General features: G+C 55.8%; 6 protein-coding genes across 6 annotated transcripts; 4 read left to right on the plus strand and 2 right to left on the minus strand.

Moving 5' to 3' along the window:
• Positions 1-5,783: 5,783 nt before the first annotated feature.
• On the plus strand, positions 5,784-7,905 carry D7B24_006507 (uncharacterized protein; the record flags this gene model as incomplete). Its single annotated transcript, XM_028640636.1, has 2 exons — positions 5,784-6,079; positions 6,222-7,905. The coding sequence occupies 2 exons, from the start codon at positions 5,784-5,786 to the stop codon at positions 7,903-7,905; spliced, it is 1,980 nt and encodes a 659-aa protein (XP_028495142.1).
• Positions 7,906-9,247: 1,342 nt separating this feature from the next.
• On the plus strand, positions 9,248-10,321 carry HOGA1_2 (4-hydroxy-2-oxoglutarate aldolase, mitochondrial; the record flags this gene model as incomplete). The annotated part of the gene is made up of 2 exons (XM_028640637.1): positions 9,248-9,664; positions 9,764-10,321. 2 exons carry the CDS (start codon positions 9,248-9,250, stop codon positions 10,319-10,321), a joined length of 975 nt encoding a protein of 324 aa, XP_028495143.1.
• Positions 10,322-10,961: 640 nt separating this feature from the next.
• Positions 10,962-12,727, minus strand: D7B24_006509 (uncharacterized protein; the record flags this gene model as incomplete). The annotated part of the gene is made up of 4 exons (XM_028640638.1): positions 10,962-11,352; positions 11,405-12,368; positions 12,415-12,572; positions 12,627-12,727. The coding sequence occupies 4 exons, from the start codon at positions 12,725-12,727 to the stop codon at positions 10,962-10,964; spliced, it is 1,614 nt and encodes a 537-aa protein (XP_028495144.1).
• A 3,104-nt stretch (positions 12,728-15,831) lies between these two features.
• Positions 15,832-16,611, plus strand: HPT1 (hypoxanthine-guanine phosphoribosyltransferase; the record flags this gene model as incomplete). The annotated part of the gene is made up of 2 exons (XM_028640639.1): positions 15,832-15,870; positions 16,000-16,611. The coding sequence occupies 2 exons, from the start codon at positions 15,832-15,834 to the stop codon at positions 16,609-16,611; spliced, it is 651 nt and encodes a 216-aa protein (XP_028495145.1).
• Positions 16,612-16,968: 357 nt separating this feature from the next.
• On the minus strand, positions 16,969-19,001 carry D7B24_006511 (uncharacterized protein; the record flags this gene model as incomplete). The annotated part of the gene is made up of 4 exons (XM_028640640.1): positions 16,969-17,563; positions 17,629-18,449; positions 18,507-18,850; positions 18,941-19,001. 4 exons carry the CDS (start codon positions 18,999-19,001, stop codon positions 16,969-16,971), a joined length of 1,821 nt encoding a protein of 606 aa, XP_028495146.1.
• Positions 19,002-20,796: 1,795 nt separating this feature from the next.
• D7B24_006512 (uncharacterized protein) lies at positions 20,797-22,326 on the plus strand (the record flags this gene model as incomplete). Its single annotated transcript, XM_028640641.1, has 1 exon — positions 20,797-22,326. The coding sequence occupies one exon, from the start codon at positions 20,797-20,799 to the stop codon at positions 22,324-22,326; it is 1,530 nt and encodes a 509-aa protein (XP_028495147.1).
• Positions 22,327-22,334: the final 8 nt, after the last annotated feature.

The following is a 22,334-nucleotide window of genomic DNA, read 5'->3' on the forward strand; positions in this document are numbered from 1 at the left end:
AGTAGGTCGCCATCAGCCGGTCGCCTAACCGCAACTAGATCTGTCTGATTAATCTCGTCAAGTCGCGATTCGGTAAGTCCACTGAGGAGCGGACGTTCGTAGCTCTTGTTTCCAAGGGCATCATAAATCTGGTCTCTCGACTGTGCACGTGCTACCTTCAGAACCCTCTTTTGAGGGTACTCGAGCGTGGCGATTTGGCTTTGACGTAACAATGCTCCATCTATTTCTCTCCACCCCCCGGTCAGCAACGACAGATATTACTTCTGGGGGTGGTGAACTAACGATATTCCTCTAAAACATTGCCGATCTCTGTTCCTATACGCATCCGCTCATGTTCGGGACGGCTCTGATCTTTTGCGTTGTTTTCAAAGGCTTCCCATGCATGGATGGACCGAAGTGTCTCGTTATTCTGGCTATCTGCGGCCTTTTGATCAATATCATCCAGCCTCCACTCGAGATATGCGAGTCTGCTTTCGAGATGAAGAAGATTTCGAGCGCTGAGTCGATCAAATTTACGGAAAACAAACGTCTCGTAGTCTGGTATGGCGGCAATCCTTCGTGCCAGGGTAGGAAGGCCTTTTCTCTCCGTCACGTTTTCGACATCCATGAGATTCGGTCAAAACCGCATTCGAAGCTCTACAAGGCGCTGAAAAGTGACGCTCTTCATCTAATGGCGAACTCGTGCAATGATCACGTTCAACTTGATGAAAAGAGCAAGTCAATGGAAGTGAAGAGAGGCAACTCAGAAACGAAACAGGTCACACATATGTATGTGGGACCAGCGCGCCCTATAACCTCCGGTGTGGCAGTCAGTAAGGCGTACTACCCTCAGATGGCTGTGCCCACAACACTGTCCAATGGCCTATGACCTCCTGTCCCCACGTTGCTATCTTCACGCGACGTCACGCAGAGCAAGACAGGGGTCGGGCTTCCAGCTTTTGTTGTCAACAAATAGGAGTCGAGGATTTATGCGATGCAGCTGCTGCGCCTTATGACATAACGCCTCACTGTCTTGCGGCCCAAGGCTGCCAGCGGTTAGGCTCATTTGTGTCACATGGATTTACTGCCGCATTGATACTTGCGGGTGATCGCATGTCGCCTAATATCAGTCCAGAGCTTGCCCATACCTCTGTGCCTTCCAATGTGCCTGAGAGTCAGCATGAAGCCTTACCTATGATCATCCCGACAACTACGTTCCCTCCGATCGAAGTTTTGGGTGCCAAACCCTACTCAAACCTTTCCCAGGCTACTAAAACACGAGCGGTCAAAATCGAGATTACGACTTCTGGAAGCAAAGAACTAACGCAGGCCCTACGAGTCTCCCACAAGCCTGGTCACAAATCTTTCGGATGGAGCACTCATGCTGGGACACGAAGCCATTCCGAACAAGCTGTTTCCAATCTTGCAAGCCGTAGGTGTCAGAGCGTTGTTTAGAGCAGAGTGAAGAGGTCTTCCGTACGTGGTCCGCAGTAAATAGAACGTAGGTAGGGGGTCGGAATACATCTGAATTCTAGCCCTCCGTAGCTTAGGGGGCCCTCCGTAGCCTATATATACGTTCTCTCGTGCCCCTTAGCCCCTAGCTAGCCCCTTAGCTTGGCAGGCCCTTGGTGGCTCCGCAGGGGTCCTGATAGTAGGCGACTTGACTAGGAGTGGGCAGAAGATGAAAGAGATGGGGAGAAGGAGAATTGATCAAATGCCACGAGTCGTATGAGATGGTATGATTACGAGAGAGTTAGCTATTATAAGAGGAGTGATATCGATAAATTGTATTTCTTCCCGGCTACTAGCTGTCACGGAACCGTGTGACTAAGTGCAGCGTAGGTCACAGGGACGAGAAGGAAGGGCGACCTCAAGATGGACCGCGAAAACGCAGCGGAGGTCTGATTCAACATCTATCTTAGTAATGGGCGAGATGACAAAGTCACGGGAGCAATTCCGATATTGCGTTTATAAGATTACCCAACAATATCTGATTGATAAGCCCGTTAGAGCGACTGGGATCAAGGTCAATTGGGAAGGAGCTAAGGCGACTCGGAAGTAGACAGAATAGAATGAAAAGTAGACGTGAATGAGGGAACAGAAAGGGAAGGAAGGAGGACGACGGTGTCAAGGAGGGGAGCGAGTGGTTGTGAATGGTCGTACACAATGTGGAGCCTGAGACAGAATGCATGGAGGTGCGTGAAGTGCCACGTGGGAGGGGGGGAAGGAGGAAGACGGTGTCAAGGAGGGGAGCGAGTGGTTGTGAATAGTCGTACACAATGTGGAGCCTAAGACAGAATGCATGGAGGTGCGTGAAGTGCCACGTGGGAGTTGAGGAAGGTATTTAAAGGGCCGGGAAGTCCAGTTGTGAGATGCACGGGGTTCGCTCTCTTTGTCTCTTCATTTCTTTTTGAGTTTTTTCTTGGCTGTTTAGGGGAACAGAGCTTATTGGGAAGGACTGGACGCCGCCGTGGGGTTGTAAGTGGTACGATCATGTGTGATAGTGTTGACCAGGTTTTGTGTTTTTTCTAATGGTTTGAACTCAGGAACCAGAAGAATTGGACTTAAGTCTTGGTGGTAGACGGTCAGAATGAGTGCGTCGCAGATTCTAATATCCCCACTATCTTTGCCGGCTAGTTTGGGGTCGGGAGAGGCAGGCGTTGGTGGTGTTAGTACAGACGGTGAAGCTGCTTCCTGTCTTTGTGGTAGGACACTGGTGGAGTTGACCGGAGGGCTAAAGATTTTGTGGGGGAAGCGGGACGACTTGATGGGTTGTCTGCCTAGGTGGCTTTGGTCGGAGATTGACGTAAAGTGCCGGCCTTTGTCTTGGAAAGATATCGCCGTTGTTGTTACTGGCCTCAGGGGACATTCTACCCATGAAGGGCTCTACTTTGTGATGTTGCTGGCAGGACAGGGTGGACTTTGTTGTCTAGCCGTCAGCGTTCCTGGAGAAGAGATTGTGTTGTTGGACGTTGTGGTGGGTTTGATGAAAGACAGCGAGGGTTCAAGTCGTCGTAGCGCCTTGACCATGGAGCCATACAGGCCCTTGAAATGGACTGATGCCAGGGAATGGAAGCTTGCTCGACTGTATACGTACAAAAAGCTGCCACTGGACAAGATGATGCAAGCATTGCAATTGGCAGACCAACCATCAATCGCGCAACAGTGTGCAAATGACCCATACCAAAATTGCCGCCGGGCACAGAGATACATAGCCCCGGTCGTGTGCTTCTTGTCAGAGATTGCAAATGTTCACGCCGGATACATCAGCCGAGACGATGTCATGCCGTCCTTGAGCAACGCACATCAAACGTACCAGCCTAAGGGCGGTCGAAAACGGCGGGACTTTGACCAAACAACCGAATGCGGCGGCGAACACGAAAGTGATGAGCAAGGTAGTACATGGAGCAAGAAGAAGGAAAAGATGAGCGATAAGATTGCGGCTTGGAATTTCCATTGCCCTCACGATGCTTGTGAAACCTTCAGGGCTGAGACGGCAAGCATCTCCAGGGTGAGGTGAATTACACACGATCCGTAGGTGAAGTTGATCAAGCCTTCTAATGTCGGTGATTAGGGAACACATCCAATGCGCCCAGTGTTCAGTGGACACTTTCGATGAAGCAACCGTTGAAAATAGAAACAGATTGTCAGCGGACGTTCAGAACTACAAGAGGTTTCCGGAATGCCATCATCATCACCAGCCCGGACACCTCGAGCCAAAGCGCCCTACGAATTGGCCGACAAGCAATGCAAACATCAGGGGTATCAAATGCTATGAGGTGCCGGGCACCCTCGATGGCGTCCCTGTTAATGCCCTTCCAGATTATGGTTCTATCATAGATGCCGTCTCGGAAGGGTTTGCAAGTCGACGCAATCTGAAGGTCGAACGAACGGAAGCCAAATGCATACAGCTACTCGGCGGACACGAAGCAGAGGTAGTCGGGTGGATTTATGGCAACTTTGCATTTCGGGGCGAGACCCAAGTCCATCGCCGCAAGTTCCACGTGCTGCGCGACAGCATTTACGACATCGTATTGGGGAGGGAATTTCTGAACCTAACAAAAACGTTGGATGAGAATCGTCACCGCATCTCCAAAAGATTCCGCCCATGTATTCAACGCGGGCGACGAGTTTTCCTCCTTGATGACGCCCCTGACGTGTACGTGCGCTGCGCTGTCAACGGTGCCAAAGCCTGTGCGTTTCCTGACACGGGTTGTGATCTGATGCTGGTATCGGGCGACTTTGCCCGGCGTCACAAATTCAGAATACGGCGCGGGAAGAGATACAGACGACACATCGAGCTTATCAATGGGTCGACTATTCTGACCGACGGCATGGTATTGAATGCCGAATTGCAATTTGACGTTGCGCCGGATGCCTCACGAGAATTGGATTACGATCACTATCGCCACTTTTCGGAGCATCTTGCATCCCTCACTGACAAAGGAAAGAGACATGTGGAATCAAAAGTGAGCTTCATTTGCGACCTTCACGTAATCGAAGGCCTTCCGTGCGACATAATTCTGAGCAACGACTTTATTTTCGAAAACAACGTCTTTTCGGCATACAAGCACTTGTTTTACTCCAGGCCAGTTGTTTCTAGCTCGAGCGCGATGCTCTTGGAGCGCAGCATTTTTATCGCGAGAATTCGGACAGAAAAGTCAAACTGGTTACCGCACTGGCGTCGGAAACCAGACGACCAAGTGCTACAATCGAGTGAGTTTATCCCTCGGTAATCGATCAAGGTGTTTAATGGCCATTCTAACATCATTAAGTCCCTCTTCGCGATCGGTCTTGGGACGAAAGATGGTACACTGAAGAATCGCGAAGAAACGAACAACAGCTCTACATCGAAACCCTGCTGGAGCCACAAAGATCTATCGCTTGTGAGCTTGAGAAAGAAGAGCAAATGACCTGGGACAAGGAAAATCCCAGACCAGCTCCTACAGTTCCAGCTCCTTCAAATAAGCCTCCTCCTCCCGGCCAGATGCCTCAAGCTCCTCCACCAGCAGTTCTTCCTCCGGCGCGAGGCCAGGCAGTGGGTGTGCATGGGCGAAACTGACACGTCATTATTAAAATGGTGCCGTGCCAGAGTGGTAGAGCTGCATGTGCTCACGAGAAGGATGTGGAGGTAGCAAGAGGGTGGGTTCTCGGGTATTGCCAATTCATGACGCCCATCAGGGAGGGAGTTGGGGTCATCATTTCAGGGGTGGAACGGATCAGGCAACTTTGTATCACTTATTCACAAGTTTTCATCATCATCTGTACCTTGGGCAGCCTTTGAGAATTAATCGTCATCATGAGAGAGTAATACTGCAACACTCGTCTGCTGCGGCTGATCATGCTTGGTTGAAAGGTTGAGGAAGGTAGGTCTATTGCTGTGCTCGTTCGGATATTTCCAACACGTGATGGATGTCTCCTGCCCCGCTGCCCCTCTTCGTGTCTGGCATTAGTGCCTTCCGTGGTCGGCGGGGCCCTGTTCGGGAAGTCACTACCAGCTACCAGGGCCCTTTTTCCGACGGAGCGGGCAGGAAGACCCTGGCCTGGCTTCTTCCTTCTTCATCCGGGCTACGGTGGTGTCTGGTCTGGGTCGCTGCTTCCCCGCAAGACGTGGGCCGATTTCTCCAGAGTCACACTCCCGTCGGGGCCGTCTCCTCAGAAATTCTCCAGTCTTTGCCCCGAGTCTGAGCTTCAGCCTCTAACCCGTCTCCAAAACGACAACGATTCCCAAGATCATGCATCTGCCCCCATAGCGACGACACCCGCATTCACTCCGCTCCGTGCGACGACCCAGCATCGACGCCATGCAGGACGGCAATGGCAATGGCAGTGGCAGCGGCAGCATTAACGTTGCCAGCGCCGCCAGCACTGCCAGCACCGGCACCGTCACCAGTGCAGGCACAAGCATAGGCGCAGCCCCCAGCCTTCACCCCCTAATACAAACGCCAACACCTCAACTCCTCCAGCTGCAAGTTCCCCATCAGAACCAATCCACCGGCGCGGCCAATGGCTCTTCCACATCCGCCGTACCCTCGCGCCCGGGGCCTTCCTCCTCGGGCAGGCGGTTTATCCGATCGCGCGAGGGCTGTCTGACATGCAAGTGAGTCAACGGCTGCTGTCTCTTCCTGTCTCAGCCCTGCGTCCCGTGCTTTTCGTTGATGCTTTCGTCATCTCATTAAGGACTGTCGGACTATCTACTCTTACTCCACTCCACGCACTCTGGCACACGCTGACTCCCCCAGACGCCGCAAGGTCAAGTGTGATGAACAGCGACCCAGATGCTCCCACTGCGAGCGACTCAACCTCGAGTGCAAGTGGCGTCCCCAATCCAGCATCAGCCAGCAGAGAAGGCAGATGGCTGCCGTGAGCGGCTCCGTCACCAGTCCTGTTCCTCCTTCTCCTGCCACAGATAGCTCACCCAATGCCCCTGGCTCTCTGCCGGGCCATGCCGTCGACGAGGTGTTTGATTATGCAAGCTTCATGTGGGACTCCGGCGACTTTTGGCAGCAGGTCAGCCCTCTGCTGACAACAGCCAATGCTGTCATGCCCTTTCCGCCACCGGATCGAGGCTCCATGAGCGCTTCTCTGGAGTCGGCAGGCATCGATAAGTTTGACAACATGGGCGGAGTCCAGCAGGAACATCAACCACTACAGCTGCTGCCACCAGCAGGCGGTAACGACGATCGTCTGTTTGACTTTTTTGCTCGCTCGAACAATCCACCATTGCTCGCTGAGGTTGAGACCCAGAAGAAGTGGCTCGCCATGCGCCACGTCGTTGTTGAGATGGCCCGTGTCTCGAGAATGGTGCGCTGTGCGATACTCGCCTTCTCTAATGTCCTCATTGTTCGCTCCGAAGGGCCATGGGCTGCTGTTCATCAGGGCCACTACGAAAGCGCCGTCGCCGAGCTTGCTGCGTTCGACATGGCCTCTCTGACCGAGCATAGTCAGTACAGAGAGCATCTGCTGACCTCCCTCTTTTTTCTGGCCTACGTCGACATTGTGGAGAGCAGGCTCGAGGCAGCTCATCTGCACCTCAAGCGAGCGTATCTTGTCTTCCGAGAAGCAAACAAAAGCGGCATCGTATCGGTTGAGAAGCAATTCTTCCTATGGTTCCGCATTCTCGACGGCCGAGCCGTGTCTGGTGGAGGTGACGGTCTTTTCTTGGCTCAAGACGACGAGTTGATGCTGTTCGACGCCTCTCCGGCAAGTTTTGAGGGTGATGGAGAGGATGGGTCGAAGGATGACCTCGTCGACGGTGATATTGAAGCTGTCCTCTTTCAAGTTCTCTACCAACCAGGCATTGTCTTTTATCAGAAGGTACAGAGCTTTATGGGCCGTATCTCCAAGATTGATCCGTGGCATCGCTCCCGGGGCACGGTGGAGGACGAAACGGAGGTCATGAATATTGCTGCTGGCATTGCAACGGACCTGCGCACATTATACGATCAGAGGCCTCCGCTCATGGATTACGCCGTTGCAGGCAAGCTCACAGAGAGACACATCTCAGCCCATCTCGCCTTCGCCATCACCAGATCTTTCCGCACCTACCTTTCCAACTACTACGCCAGCAAGGTCCATCTGCACCGTGTGGCGTACAAAACGTTACCTCTGACTCGGGACACACTGGATGCTCTGATCAACATCCGTCAGCTGGCGCGCCAACTTGTCAACGGCCTTCCTGCGGATGATGCGTTGCCTGTCAATATGCTCTGGCCTCTGTTGATGCTGGGTGTGGAAGAGCAGGATCCGGATGAAAAGGCATGGATCAAGACGCAGATCTTGCGGATGGAGAAGGTTGCTGGGAACGCGAGGATCACGGCGCAAGTTCTTGAAGAGGTTCAGACTCGCCAAGATGCAGCCAAGATGCGAATGGATATTCGCTCGGTCATGATTGCTGTTTTTAACTCGTCGTTTGCGATTGTCTAACGGAACCTGAGCACTCTTTTGATCTGCAGCTGGGAGGTACGGCAACGAGGATGGCGGGAGGCGAGGGCCAAAGGACCATCGGCATTGGGCGTTGTAAGGAGTTGGTTTTGCATGCGGGCCGCGTCGGTAGGCAACGACTTGAAGAGGGATATAATGTTGCCATTTATGCGAATTCACATCTGCACGGCTAGGAGCGGGCCACATCATCCGGTATCAAGAAATCCCGCGCTCGCTGCTCACGGCGCTGTACGCGTCTCATCGGGTACCATGACCAAGGATGATCGTCATTCGGACTTAGACTTGAGCCCCGCGAAGTATCATACTGATGATGGATACAATTGGCCCTACCTCAACAGCATGAACCGACAACCTATCTGCATCACCCAGGGAGCCGACCCCTGCAGACAGAATTAGACGCCCTGGTCGGGCATCAGGCCCTCGACACAAAGGCGTTCTTCGGGCATTTCAGACCAGACAGAGGCCCATCGAAATGGCAGGCTGACGCAGGGCAGCAGCCCAGCTGGCACGGCTGCGAGCGGATATGCCGCGTTCTGACGATCCAGCCACGACGTCGTCAATCATACCTAGTATCTTTTCCCCATATGTCTCCGCATCCAAGTCGTTTGCCCCAGATCGCGGAGCGCGGAGCTTCATGTCATCGGGGCTGAATCTCGTCGTCGGACGCACCCCTGCAACATGCGACGAGCTCGGGTCGGAGACCGTCGCATCGAGACCCGATTCGTGGGCCTTGACACCCACACATCGAGTGCCGCCCCGCTGCTAACCTGTTTCTGCTAACTACCGATCGCATGTGAGGTGCGACTCCAGATTCCGGCACCATCATACGAGTTTGTTGACAATTTTGGCTGGAGCTGTCCCATTACCCCTCCATCAACCGTCTCCCCGCAGCGAGCTCAGCATCCGGATAACCATGGCGCCCTTGTTCGCGTCGCGTGCAAGCACAGGGCGGGGAACGAGCGGGGAGGAGAGCCGCTGACAGCATTCTACAACGAGTCGCTCCGTCGGGGTCGTCGCGTCGTCGAGTCGAGTCGCGGGTCACCGACGTGGGGTGAATGAATAGACGCTGTGTCCTGTCGGACCCCTCGTGGCGAAAGAACCCCATCGACTCGAGTCAAGTAGGAGCTTCAATATTATCGGACCTACATTACTTTACTTTTTTCTCTCGTCGCGACTTTGTTTCTCTGGACCTGATTCAACTTCATTCACCAGCCTTCCTGCATTCCCCCCTTGCTCTGTGTCGCTTCTTCACCCCCATCCGAGAACCTGTTTAGTGTCCCCCCTTGATACCTCTCACGAGTCCGCGCACGACACCGACATAACGATGGGCTCTGTTCCGACAACGAAGAAGACGCCGCTAACGGGCGTTCATGTCCCTTGCCTCACGTGGTTCAAAGATGGCGCCGACCAGGAGATCGACTGGGAGCTCCAGCGTGAGCACCTCGAATTCGTCATCTCCGCCGGTCTCGAGGGCGTTGTCATTGCGGGCACCAACGGCGAGGCCGTGACGCTCTCCTCCGACGAGAAGGCGCGTCTACTTCGCCTGACCCGTGAAGTCGCCGTCCAACAGGGCCGCCCTGACCTCGTCATCACCATGGGCACCTCGGGCCACTGCACCCGCGACGTTGTCGCCGAGACCAAGATTGCCGCCGAAGCTGGCGCCGACTACCTGCTCGTGCTCGTGCCGAGCTACTTCCACTTTGCCATGGACGCCGACGCCATCTGCGCCTTCTTTGAAGAGGTAAGACTTCCTTTGTTCACGACGCTTGCGGGCGAGCGCACATGGGCGAACCCGAAGCGTGTCGTGCGGCAGAAGATGCACGCGCTGACGTACATCTAGCTTGCCACGGCCTCGCCCCTCCCTATCATGATCTATAACTTTCCCGGCGTCGTCGCGGGCCTCGACGTCAACTCGGACATGTTCTCTCGCCTCGGCGCTCACCCCAACATAGTCGGCTGCAAGCTCACCTGCGGCGGCATCGCCAAGGTGTCGCGCATCGCCGCCGAGTTTGCCCCGACCGACTTCTTCGCCCTCACCGGCCAGTCCGACTGGCTCGTGCCGGGCCTCAGCGTCGGCGCCACGGGCGTCGTCACGGGCGTCGCGAACCTGTACCCCCGCGTCTGCGCCGCCGTCTACGACCGTTACGTCGCCGGTGACACGGCCGAGGCCGCGCGCCTGCAGCTCGCGCTGGCCAGGGCCGAGTGGGGGTTCGCCAAGGGCGGCATCAACGGCACGAAATGGGTCGTCGCCACGCTGCGGGGGTATGGGGCTGCGAGGGCGCACTGCCGGCGGCCGTACCCGCGCTACGAGGACGCGAAGAAGCAGGCTTGGATTCGGGACGTTGTCGGCGCCTTGGCTGTCGAGGAAGAGAAGCTCGGCAAGAGGGTGATTGCGTGAATTGGATAGAGGTAGGACTGGACGCTGTAGATCAATGGCATTGCATGGAATTGGAAGTCTTGACCAGCTGCTCGTTGTAAGCGATCTACATGGTTGAGCAAAACGATGAGTATCTGGAAACCGAATTGCCGCGTTTTGACAAGTCATCCTGTTAGATTGAAATAGACAGTTCTATGATGTATGACTCGAGATACATCTCTACTTCGCGAAGAAGGAGTACAGATCCTGTGGTTTGGATGTCGAATCTATAGAGCAGGCCTGGCAATGGAGACGCCCAACATAGAGCTCATCGTTTGCTAGTACCGCGTTCTGTCGAGGTCATGACACGACTTGACCTGACAATTCTGGCAGGATTTGCGAGATCAAGTTCTGATTCCCTAGTATGACCATTTGTTTGTTTACGAAAGTAGGAAATGCATCCAAAATGCCCATTCGCGTTGCAGCCTAGTAATGTCCAAACGAAAGGTATAATTTTAATCATGACACAAAATCACGCTTAACACATGCTCCGCGAATACACAGTTCATGTCAAAAATCATTCTCGGTAATTACCTCGATCGGACGATACTGCCAAAGCACTCTATCCTAAGAATCCCCAGTATCTTGTCCTCCTCCTGATGGCCGCCGAAAACGACCTCCATTAAGCCCTCTCCGTGTGGTCTGTCATTCCAGCCTTGCCAACTCCCTCCTCAATGCTGACCGCATCCTCTTTGGCCAGCGGGGTCTGCACAATGCCCTGGGCCCGACGGTCACCCTCGTACCCAAAGAGCACATCCATCTGCTCGAGGGTGACACCCTTGGTTTCGGGCAAGTAGAAGTACGCCCAAAGGGTGGCGGTAAGCATCCAGCAGGCAAAGAAGAACCAGACACCAAAGTCGAGGGACTCAAAGATGTACGGAAGTGCCTTGGTGATGATGAACTGAATCATCCACTGAGTGAAGGCGGCGAAAGTTCCGGTAAGGTTGCGCAGCGCGCCGGGGAAGATTTCGGCGGACACAATCCAGGGAATACCGTTCAAACCAAAAGACCAGCTAGAAAAAGGTTAGACGATGCGACACGAATATCGAGTTCCAGGCCACTTACAAAACAGAGTAGATCATGATAGCAGCTGTAGCGGCCTTTCCACCAGCGGCGTTCGACGCAGAGAGCTTGTTGCCGGCCGCGATAATCGGCGCAGGGTTGCCAACCTTGACGTAGGCTCCGACGAACCACAGGCAGAGCGAACAGGCAAGCGAGGAGATAATCGTGGGGTTCCGACGTCCCCAAATATCGATAAGAGCTCCATAGAAGATAATCGACGCGACAGCCTTAACAAGGCCATAAATGCCGGTGTATAGAGCGACGTCCTTGATGCCGATAGAGCCGAATAGCATGGGCGAGTAGTAGTTGATGGCTGCTGCTCCCGACATGTTCTGAAGCGAAAAGGAACAGAAAACAAGTAGCAGACGATTCCACATGCCCTTGCGGCTTAATTCGGCCAGGCAGCCACGGATATAGGCCCAGAAGCCAGTACCGTACTTAGCAGCGACGGCAGCTTCTTCGGAGAGACGGGTGTTGATAATAGCAACCTCTTCCTGCATGTATTGGTGGTCCATGGGGAGGTGGCGCAGGGCTACGAGAGCCTTCTCGGCTTCGGCGATACGGCCCTTCTTGAAGAGCCACAGTGGGGACTCGTGTAGGAAGAAGCCTCCAACAAGAAGGAAGCCAGCGGGGATGAGCTGAACGGCCATAGGAACGCGCCAAGCGGCGCGGCTGTTTGGGTCCATGTTTTGGTTGACGCCGTAGTTGATCCAGAAGCCGACGAGGGACCCTGTCTGATATGTAACTTCGAAAAGGCCTGTGAGGATACCGCGGATCGAAGAGATGGAGAGCTCGGCGATATAGGATGGGACTGTAGCAGTGATGACGCCGCAGCCCCAGCCGGTAAGAGCACGGCCAGCATAGATATTGGCCAAGTCGGTGGTAGCGGCAACCATCGGGACAGCGCCAGCAATAAAGACAAGGTTGGCGATAATGAGCGCCCACCTACGGCCGATATACTCGGTAACTGCATCATTAATTACAGTTCGAAAGTATAGAGTAGATTAACTTACTGAAGAAGCACATCAAGGCACCACCGAGGGCACCCGCCTGGAATGCAGATGTAATGTTGGAGCTGATGCCGGACTTGTTGGCGTCTGTAATGCCAAAGTCATCCTTGAAGCCGGCGCGGGCAATGGTCGTGCCAATAAATGCGGAGTCATAGCCGAAACTACAGTCGCGTCAGTATCTAGCGGTCACTGTTGAAAAGACAGCTGTCACATACAGCAACGAGCCCATGGCAATAATGGACGCCTCTGTGTACAGACGCCAATTGTAGACCTCCTTCGGCGTCGGCCGATCCTCAACAGCTTTGAGACCACCCATGGTTGCTTCGTTGACGAAAAAGCAGTTGTGGAGCTGGCGTTGATCCGCAATGCTCTGACGATGATGTCGACAGGATATTGTCGGCTGGAGACCTCTGAGAGATGACTGTCTCGGTAGATGTCGTAGTTGCTAATGACGAGAGGAGTGAAGAGGAATCCCAAGAAAACAAGACTGGTGGTGAGGTTGTCCTGGGATACTTATCCTCCCGAACCCCACCCGAGCGCGATCATAAAGAATTGGGGAAAATCTGGGGAACAGTCAACCCACGTCGTCAATGTGTCTTGTCAGGCGAGCGGCGCGCCAGCACTGCGACGGCGACCGACAGGGGTGTTTTGAAAGGCGAGGGGGTGACAATGGGGGATGGTTGATGGATCGTGGAGCTCCGGGGAGTGAGGGGGACGTGCATCGGGCTCGTCCAAGTGGGCAAGGCGGAGGCTGATCTGGGGATAGAGTCATGCTCCATACTGCAAAGCCGATGCCGACGTCGTTGGTGGGAAGATTGTCCCACGCCCACAGGGAGGCCAAAGGCGGCAAACTTGGCATGAACCTGGTGCTGCCGCGCCGCTTGACTCGGTGCCCCGGTGTTCTGAGGGCCGAACCCACCATGTGCACGACCCTGGCCCCGTCTCGTTCCCTCCTGTAAGGCGATCGGAGCCGAGAAGCGAGCCGACCGTCGCGAGCAGACGTCGCGATTGGGTGAAGAGGAAGCAGGCGGCTGCAGGGCTTTTGGTCAAAGCATCGGGCGCCGCGCTAGCAGACGACGACGGCGGCATCTGGAATGGTGGTCTCGGGACAGGAAGAACACCTGACGGCCAAAGCCCAAAGAATATGGCTTGCGCTCCTTCAAGTCAGACCATCTCTGGGGCAGATGGCGTCGCATCAACACGTGGGATGGGTTCCGAAGCTCTGGGTCGCTTCGTCACTTGGGAACGGCAAGGTTCTGGGGCAACGCGGTGCCGACCCATTTCAGCCCCATCGACATTGCCTGATGGTGGTTCCGCAATGAAGCAACATCATGGGGTTTCTCATGTGTCATCGATATGGTCGTCTTCTGTCGTTTCGATGATCTGTGATCGGAACCTCGACAGACGGCTATGTTGATGTCGGCTCGGCGTCATTCTTCGGGTTGTCGCACGCGGTGTCGGATCTTACGCCGCCCTCCGTTGCTCAGAGCGTGTGGCCGTGGTTTTGGCTCGGGTCGTATGAGTCTCGTGTCATTCGGCAAGCTCGATCGTAGGCCCTCGTCTGTCAGGTCTCTTGTCAGTCAACTTTGTACACTCCATACTAACCCTGGAATGAACATCCGGCGTCTGGGCCAATGCTCTTGTTGGGCGACGGTTACAACTGGTTGATTTGAGTGCCTTCGGATGATTCGCGGCTTGATGTCGAAACTTATTGTTGGCTCTAGACGGTATGCGATGCACAAAGGCATTCTGCACCGAAGATGAGGGAGATTAGAAATAGAGCTAGGTTCATTTCTATGCCTTGTGTGGGAAAAACGCGATGCAGCTTCTCTGAAGTCTTCTTTTCAGGGATGTGGTCATTCACTGCATTTTGGACCTGCGGGGGTTTGGTACAAATGCCGGGTATGGATGATGAAGAAGCATGACCATCATGTCCCTTCCCTGCATTGATGGAGGCCAGGAGCGATTAGGTGATAGATCGCTGACTACACCAAATTGTGACCACAGCAGGTGCATAACAGGCGCACTTTCCCTAGCCCATCAGATTGTAACCCACCAAACCCACGAGTGGTGTCTACCTAAGCCCTTAAGCTACCTACCCTACCTGGCCCACGATGGCTTTGCACCATCATTGAGCCATCCAATGCAGCCGACATTCGCTAACAGGACATCAATATCCCCGTACCATCCTCAAAATCTCCTACGCATCGTGTCCGCACATCACCGTCGACAACATGGATCCATCACCTCGTAGCACCGGCTCATACTACATCGGCACACTGGCCTTCATCAAGGCATACGCCGAAGCCAACTTCGAGTCTCCGACCTGGACCGCCAAAATGGAGCACACCCGCGAGTAGGTCATCACGGGCAACGTGGCTCGCGCATCAAATATGACAGAACGCCCAACAGCACCGGACAGCCCTGAACAATCAGAGGCGGCAGACGACGACGCTGGCTGTGTGAGCGTCGGCGTACCTAGTACCAGAAGTCCGCTACGAACCACCGCGAATTCAACTACGTATCGATACTGGCGCATGCGTACGGCCGGGCCACCGGCGTATCCGGCGCCAGGTTTCTTCATGGCTCGAAGGCCGCCGTTCCATGCATGGCTTAATCATAGAGCACCCACTTCCTACGAAAGAACAAAGTTGCCAGAGAGGCCCAGGGAGAACATGAAGTTGATTGACAGCGAGAAGGCGCCAAAGGCACTGCACGTCGAGGCGCCGCCGCATTGTTCCGTAGAGGAAGAAGATCCCAAGAACGAGGGTCAAGCCGCCCATGGGAAGAGTCGATCGCTTGAAACTTGAGTCGGAACAAGGCAAGGCGGATGTCGGCGAGATATGACGCCCATGGTCTTCCGTCGGTTGACAAGCGGTGTTGCATTCAGTTTTTAGCTTTACTGATAAATTCCAGCGCCAGTAGCCAGTATTGTTGAACGCAGTCCTCAGGTTGCGTGTGATGTAAGTGATGGATAGCAGTGCTTTGTGGCTAATATGACGTCAGAAGCCGCCCTACAGCGCAACATCTTAACCCTTATTTGGTGCATCTACAGCGGATACTTCGCTGTAAGGACATCGCTGTACTGGAAAAGCAGCACGGACTTGGGTGGATCATGCCGCCATCACGTGCTTCCGCAGCCATCGGCGGATTCCGATGCATGTGCACCACGTTGGAGGGGCGTTTTGGGTGTCGCGCAGCCTAGCGCGGGGCAGTTGGGAAAAAAACTTCGATCAAGGCGGGCAGGCGGGGTGACATGGTGATCGCGATTCTGGCAGCCTTCTTCTTTTTCTTCTTCTTCTTTTCGTCTGGTGATTTTCATCCACGTTTTTTCTGCCTCCTTGCTTCAGCCTTTCTCCCCTTCCGCGATACCCTCAACACCCTAGTTCGTACGCCTCGTGCACCACCAACACCATCAAGATGGCCGAAATCGAGAAGATCTACGTCACCTACAACGACGTACGTGTTGCCCCTTCACCCTCTCTTGTGCGACAGTGCTTATGCAGCAACCCGCATCCTGTTGAACCTCGGAGATGCTTTCGATCTTCCCCCCTGAACAGACAGTCCCAGCTAACACGAGAAAAACAGGTCCACAAGCTCTGCCAGGAGTCGGCTGCCGAGATCCTCGCCAACTTCAAGCCCCATCTCATGATCGCCATTGGCGGCGGCGGCTATGTCCCCGCCCGCATTCTGCGCTCCTTCCTCCGCCAGCCCGGCAGCCCCAACATCCCCATCCAGGCCATCGGCCTCTCCCTCTACGAGTCGCTGCCCGAGACCATGGCCGGCAACGAGACGCCCGGCGTGCCCGAGGTGCCCGGCACCCGCGTCACGCGCACGCAGTGGCTCGACCTGACGGCCCTCGGCGAGATGGAGAACCTCGTCGGCAAGCGCGTGCTCATCGTCGACGAGGTCGACGACACGCGCACCACGCTCGAGTACGCCGTCAAGGAGCTCGAGAAGGACGTCGAGGCCGCCCGCCAGCGCCTCGGCACCGACGAGAAGACCCAGTTCAGCATCTTCGTGCTCCACAACAAGGACAAGCAGAAGAAGGGCACCCTGCCCGCCGAGATGCTCGACAACGGCCGCTACCTCGCCGCCCGCACCGTCGGCGACGCCTGGATCAACTACCCCTGGGAGGCCGAGGACATTGACGAGCACGACCGCCAGGCCGCCAGCGCCCTCAGCAAGCAGGCGAAATAAGCTTGTGGGCTTTGTGTACACACCGGTCTCAGGGAGGATGGATTCGGAGGGGAGGGTGGAGGCGATACCATTTGGGGCGAGGAGAGTGCCTGTTATTCAGTGCGAGGCACGCCCTCTCCTGGCTAAGGTTGGCGGCGGGGCATGCATACGTTGCGTCCCCCACCGACGGACCATGAATACATGACATTCAAGGAATGACAAATGGTGGACGAGCGAGGCCGCCGTGCAAAGTGCTTTGAAACAAGTGATTCGTTACGCTACATTGAAAGCACTCCCGTGCGCAAGACCAAAACTACCGACCGGACGATTACTGACTACACCCCCCCCCCCCCCCCCCCCCTTGGCCCCCTACAACCCTCACGCACTGAGTCCCAGCTCCCTGATGATGATGTCTGCCGCCTTTTCGCCGACGACCAGCGCCGTGTTGTTGGTGTTGGCGCCGACGTTCATGGGCGGGATGCTCAGGTCGGCAATCTTGAGCCCCTTGGTCCCCCAGACATTCAGGTCATGGTCCACAACACCGTTCTCCTCCCGCGGCGCCATCTTGGCTGTGGCAATCGAGTGCCACGTCGTCCCGACATTCTCCCGAATCCACTGCTCGATCGCCTTGTCGTCCTCGGCCGAGTACTCGATGTCCTTGACGTCGCTGAGGGCGCTCTCGACCGCCGCGCAGGCGGCAGCAGACCCCTCGGCGAAGGCGGGGTGCCCGGCCGCGAGCTCGCCGCGGAACATGGCCGTGCGGCGCATGATCTCGCGCTGCTTCTTGTAGGCCCAGAGCTGCTTCTTCAGGTCAATGTCGTGAGCATCGCTGAGGTAGCCCGGGTCAAAGTCGAGCGCGTCGGAAACTTCGGGGCCCGTGATGTGCATGTGGCCGCGGGAGTACGGGTACGCCGTGTAGGTGCCGACCGTGACGTAGCCGGCCTCGGGCACGCTCGCAGGATCGCCGAGGAAGCTTTGTTCTAGGATGAGCGAGGGGCACGGGCACGGCGGAAGTTGAAGGATTGTTCGCGAACTCACCATGAAACGAGGCCCATCAGCATGAGCGGCCTGTCGGGCGCATTTTTGAAGTCCTTGTTCCAGGCGTCCTGGAATTCGGGACCCAGCGCCGAGACGTCGTCGTCCGAGGGGCGCAGCTTGGACGATATATCGATCGAGTTCCAGCCAACGCGGGGGTCCTTCTTGTCGATGAGCTCCTGCCGCTGGTCTGGATTGCGCAGCATGCCGTCGATGGTCTCGTGCTCTTTCAAGCTCGAGAGGTACGGGTACAGAATCAGCTGGTGGTCTTGGTAGTCGCGGCCGACGCCCGGCAGGTCGATTTTGACGTCCACGCCAGCCTTCTTTAGAATCTCAGGGTCGCCGAGGCCAGACCTTTCGAGAACAGGTGGCGTGCCGCAGGCGCCGCAGGAGACAACGACCAGCTTGCGCGCCTTGACCTGCTTCTTAGGGTGTTTCGTCGTCTCCAGCACGGCCTGGAAGTCTGGGTTCGGCGTGTACTCGACGCCCACCGCTCGCTTGTCGTCGTCGAGCAGGACACGGACGACTTTGGATTGGGTGAGAATATGGAGATTGGGGTACTTGTCATTGTCCATCTTGTCGTGCAGATAGACGCGGGCAGAGTCCTGTCGCTTGCCCTCGGGGCTGACATAGCGGAGCCATCGCTCGATGCCATTGTTGGCATCCAGCGTCTGGAGGTCCTTGATCTCCGGCCAGCCCACCTCGCCCGTGGCCTTGATGAACTCACTCTCCGAGAACTCGGAGCGGAACGTGCCGCTGGAGATGTGCACGGGCCCGCTGTCACCATGACGGCTCTTGTCGCCCGGGCCGTGATATGTTTCGAGCTTTCGAGGAGTGTAAGCTTGCTTCTTAGTTGAGCCAGACACAGGGTGGGACGTTACCTTCTTGAGGAATGGCAGTATCTCATCAGCGGACCATCCAGGACTCTTCCAGGAGTCGAAATCCGAACGCTGAGCACGCGTGTACATCATAAAGTTGATAGAGGATCCGCCGCCGAGCACACCGCCAGAAGGAACAATGACCTCGCGTCCGGCGCATTGCTCCGATTTGTTGCCCTTGTAGAAAATGGCAGTCTTACTCGTAGGCAACAGGTGGTCCAGAAAGAACGCAGGGTTCTCAATATTGGATACGCCGCGGTTGTCCTGGCCACCTTCAATTACCAGAATCGACAGTTTCGGGTCGGCCTCGGCCAAGCGTCCTGCCACGACACATGCCGCAGTGCCTCCTGTAGTGAGAACTCAGAGTCAGTATGTGCGACATCATCGACGGCGAACCAGTATTGGTGAGGGCGACAAGGAGAGATGTCCACGCGTACCTCCGGCAATGATGACATCGACCTCATCGATGTCATCGGCAAGCTTCGTGTAGACGCCCATTGTGAGATGATATAAGTGACAGGCTTTAAGGCAGCAATCGATTTTTCTTCAGACATGAGCCTGGATGAGAAAGAGAGAGAAGAGGGAGGCCTGTTGGAGATGGCTGTGGAACTGTTCTGGTTTAAAGCTGCTGGCGAGTCTCAACGTACGTACGCTATGCCTTGTCCTCCTTTCCCCCTCCCCGCGTTACCTATTACGAAACTAGAGGGGACCATGTGCAACGATCCCCACGCTCTGGAACCGGCTCTTGGCCGTCGAAGGGTCATCGCTTCGGCGATAACACGGCACAGCTGGGACGAGACCTGCCCCTGGCATCCGCGGGGGTTCAATAGTGTCCTGCTTATCCCCGACTTCCCCGCAATCTGGGGTAGGGGAGGCATCTCTTTTCGAGATCCAGGGCTGGATCGACGTTGCCTCCCCTCTGTTGCTATTGGGCGACGCTAACACGGTTCATGTCTTTGAGCTAGGCCGCCTCTGTCAAGGATATGCGGGCTTGGTGCACCCGGCGCGGTTGCTTTCCGCAGCAGGTTTGGCCTTCAGCGTGCTTTTTATTCGTTGCCTGGGGGTTTCGAGAAGGAGGCGTCGAAGGGGAGTCGCATCGTATGGTTCTGATCGAGTCCAAGAAGCCAACGTGAGGGTTCTCCATTGATCCGCGCATGGTTCCCCTCGTCCGCTCAATCCCCGTTCTTACGAGTGAGTCGTGCCCAAAGTCCAAAGCTCATGAGTCGCTGTAGCCTGAGTCAGTGCGCAATCCGTAAACGCCGATGCTGCGACCACATTTGACTTCGTAGGAGATTCTTTGGGTATGAAGCCGTCACAACCCGGGCGGTCGCGGCACGCCTGTACCCTCGGTTGTTTTCTGAACCGCCTGACACAGCTTGCGCGTATCTTCGAAGCATCGAGTGATGTTTGGTAATGGCCACTGCCAAGCTGCGCCCTCTCCATTACGACCTTTCCACCAAGCTCCAGTGCGCGATCTGAGCCATTTGTAAACCAATGTGCATGGCCATGCGCGCCCAATATCACAGGTGCGTGAAGATCTTTCTCTGGATGATGCCATTCAGGTGTGAAGTCGAATCGCTCCATTCCCGGCAGGGGGCTGCTCAGGGCCAACTGCGACGAGTGCAGCTCTCTAATGTGTGTCAGACAGTCATTCCAGAGGCTTCACAGCTCAGACAGAGGCTTCCTACTTGCTGATGGCAACTTGCAAGCAAATAGGCTTGATTCGACAGTTATTCCCTCTGCAGTCACTGGCGAGTCTTGCGTCGCCAGTAGCATCCGAGGCGCGAACGCTTTTCCTTTGCCGCCCTCATCCGCTCCTCGTCATCTGGTGCAGTTGTCGCTCGAGATTTGGGGATGACAGATGGCGCCAGTTCGTTCTGCTAATCTCCAGGTATCCGGGATCAAGAGAGTATCAGGCAAGATTCTCAGAATTCAGGTGTCTCGACCTCAAAACGGGTCAGGAGAGGGATTTTTCCCATAGATGGAAGTCAGAGATGGTTCTACAGCAGGCCGGCGATACATGTGTGCCAAAGTCGATGAAAAAGAGCTGCCACAGGTATTTGCCTTCCTCCTGTGATGTTGTACACTGGCGAGGAAACGTCGTGATACTTGGACGGCGGTGGGTCCCGGATTTGTGCAATGCTCCTGCCAGACAACGCCGCTGGGTGCCTGGTCGAACAGATTGCATCCACAAACCTCTCCTCCCACTTCATCCTCCTTCACCTCTTCAATCTCCTTCACCTCTTCATCAGATTCCCCTTCTTGATCGACGTTCTTCTCCCCTCAACTCAGCATGACCATCCTCATCCTGGAACCCGACGTCCATGATCGCGCCCGAGCTTTGATACAGAGGAGTGCCGCGCAGCACGCCGAGGATGGCCGCCCGCTCTCCCACATCCACCTTGGTGTGGACATGCCTCTACTCGAAAACTTGCAAGAAAATCCTCTCCCCTGCCGCGAGCCTGTCGAGGAGACCACCGAAGTTAGCGCATTTTTCTCCGCGCAGTTACACGCCATGTACGAACAGTTGGCCGTCTATCACGCAAGACCCGCCGCCTCTTTGGCAGACGCCAAGCTGGCACCCATAGACGAGGAAAAGGGTATTCAAGTCGAATTCACCGTCGGGTGCCAGTCCTTTACTCGCTTTCCGCATTGCGAGCATCTCATCTACCACGCTCGCCGTCTGACGCTACACGATCCAGAGACACTCCCAGTCCTGCCGTTTGTGCGTAAGCTCCGCTTTCTGCCAGGCAGCGGGCCACGCCAGGACTTCTATTTCAGCCGGGTCCGACCTGTATCGCTCCACGTCCCCCTCGCATGCCTCGCCCATCTCCCAGGCGTGGCAGAGATCGACTGTCCGTGGTTGTGGGAGCGACTTCCCTTCCCTGCCGCAGGCCGGCCCATGCGCCACTTCACACGCGTCTGGGAAGGACCCTGGCGCGATGCGCGTCACGAGTTTGGCGCCTCTATGATGCAGCAGAAAGAGCTTCTGGGCCTGCCAATCCCCGCCACTTTAACCAAGGCCAGGCTGTGGTTCTGGCAGCCTGGACTTGCCTGTGAGGACAACCAGGCGCTGGCCATGCCGGATCTTGTAACACCAGCCGAGCAGGACCCCCTGTCCGTGGGACTACGCACGCTGGCAGCCCAGCTGCAGGAGCTTGACCTCCGTGCCTTTCTGACCGAACATATCTTCCCCTCCCCTGATGCGCCATCGTCGAAGCAGTGGTTAAACTTGCGACGCCTGACCATTGAGTTTCACCCGCTGCGGCCAGATGGCCGCTGGTATTTCGTCGGTCCGCGCGGCGAAGATCCCCACCCGAAGGGCTTCGCCATCTCCAAAGCCGACCACTATCCGCCCCTGCAGACGACCACTGAAGACGAGGAGGTGGATGAACAGTGGAATGAGGACCCCGAGGGCGGCGAAGAGGTCGATGCCTTCCCCGACGTGTTCCGCACCCAGCCGAGCCCCGAAACTATCGAGCCTTTGCTGTTGGCCTTTGGTTCGGCTGTCAAGAACATGGGCGCCCTCGAGGACGCCGAGCTCTTCGCCTACCTGGCGTGGTGTCCCTCTGACAGCAGGGCCGAAGAATACGGAGATGAGGCGCCGTACGATTCTGAGAACGGCGTGCATAGATGGGGCGTGCGGCACCTCGCTGCGAAGGCTGGCGACGAGGACACTGTTGAAGGTGTCGTCCAGTGGCAGATTGGTGACTGGAGACCAAGTCAGAGCGTGTTGGACCTGTTTGGAGGCCTTGGACGACAGGAGTGGCTAGACTTTACGTTTGAGGAACAACGGAAAACCAAGCCTTACAGCGTTGCTTAGAGACGCAG

The sequence above is a fragment of the Verticillium nonalfalfae genome (assembly GCF_003724135.2).
Source record: "Verticillium nonalfalfae strain VnAa140/NRRL 66861 chromosome Unknown scaffold_47, whole genome shotgun sequence".
Taxonomy (NCBI): domain Eukaryota; kingdom Fungi; phylum Ascomycota; class Sordariomycetes; order Glomerellales; family Plectosphaerellaceae; genus Verticillium; species Verticillium nonalfalfae.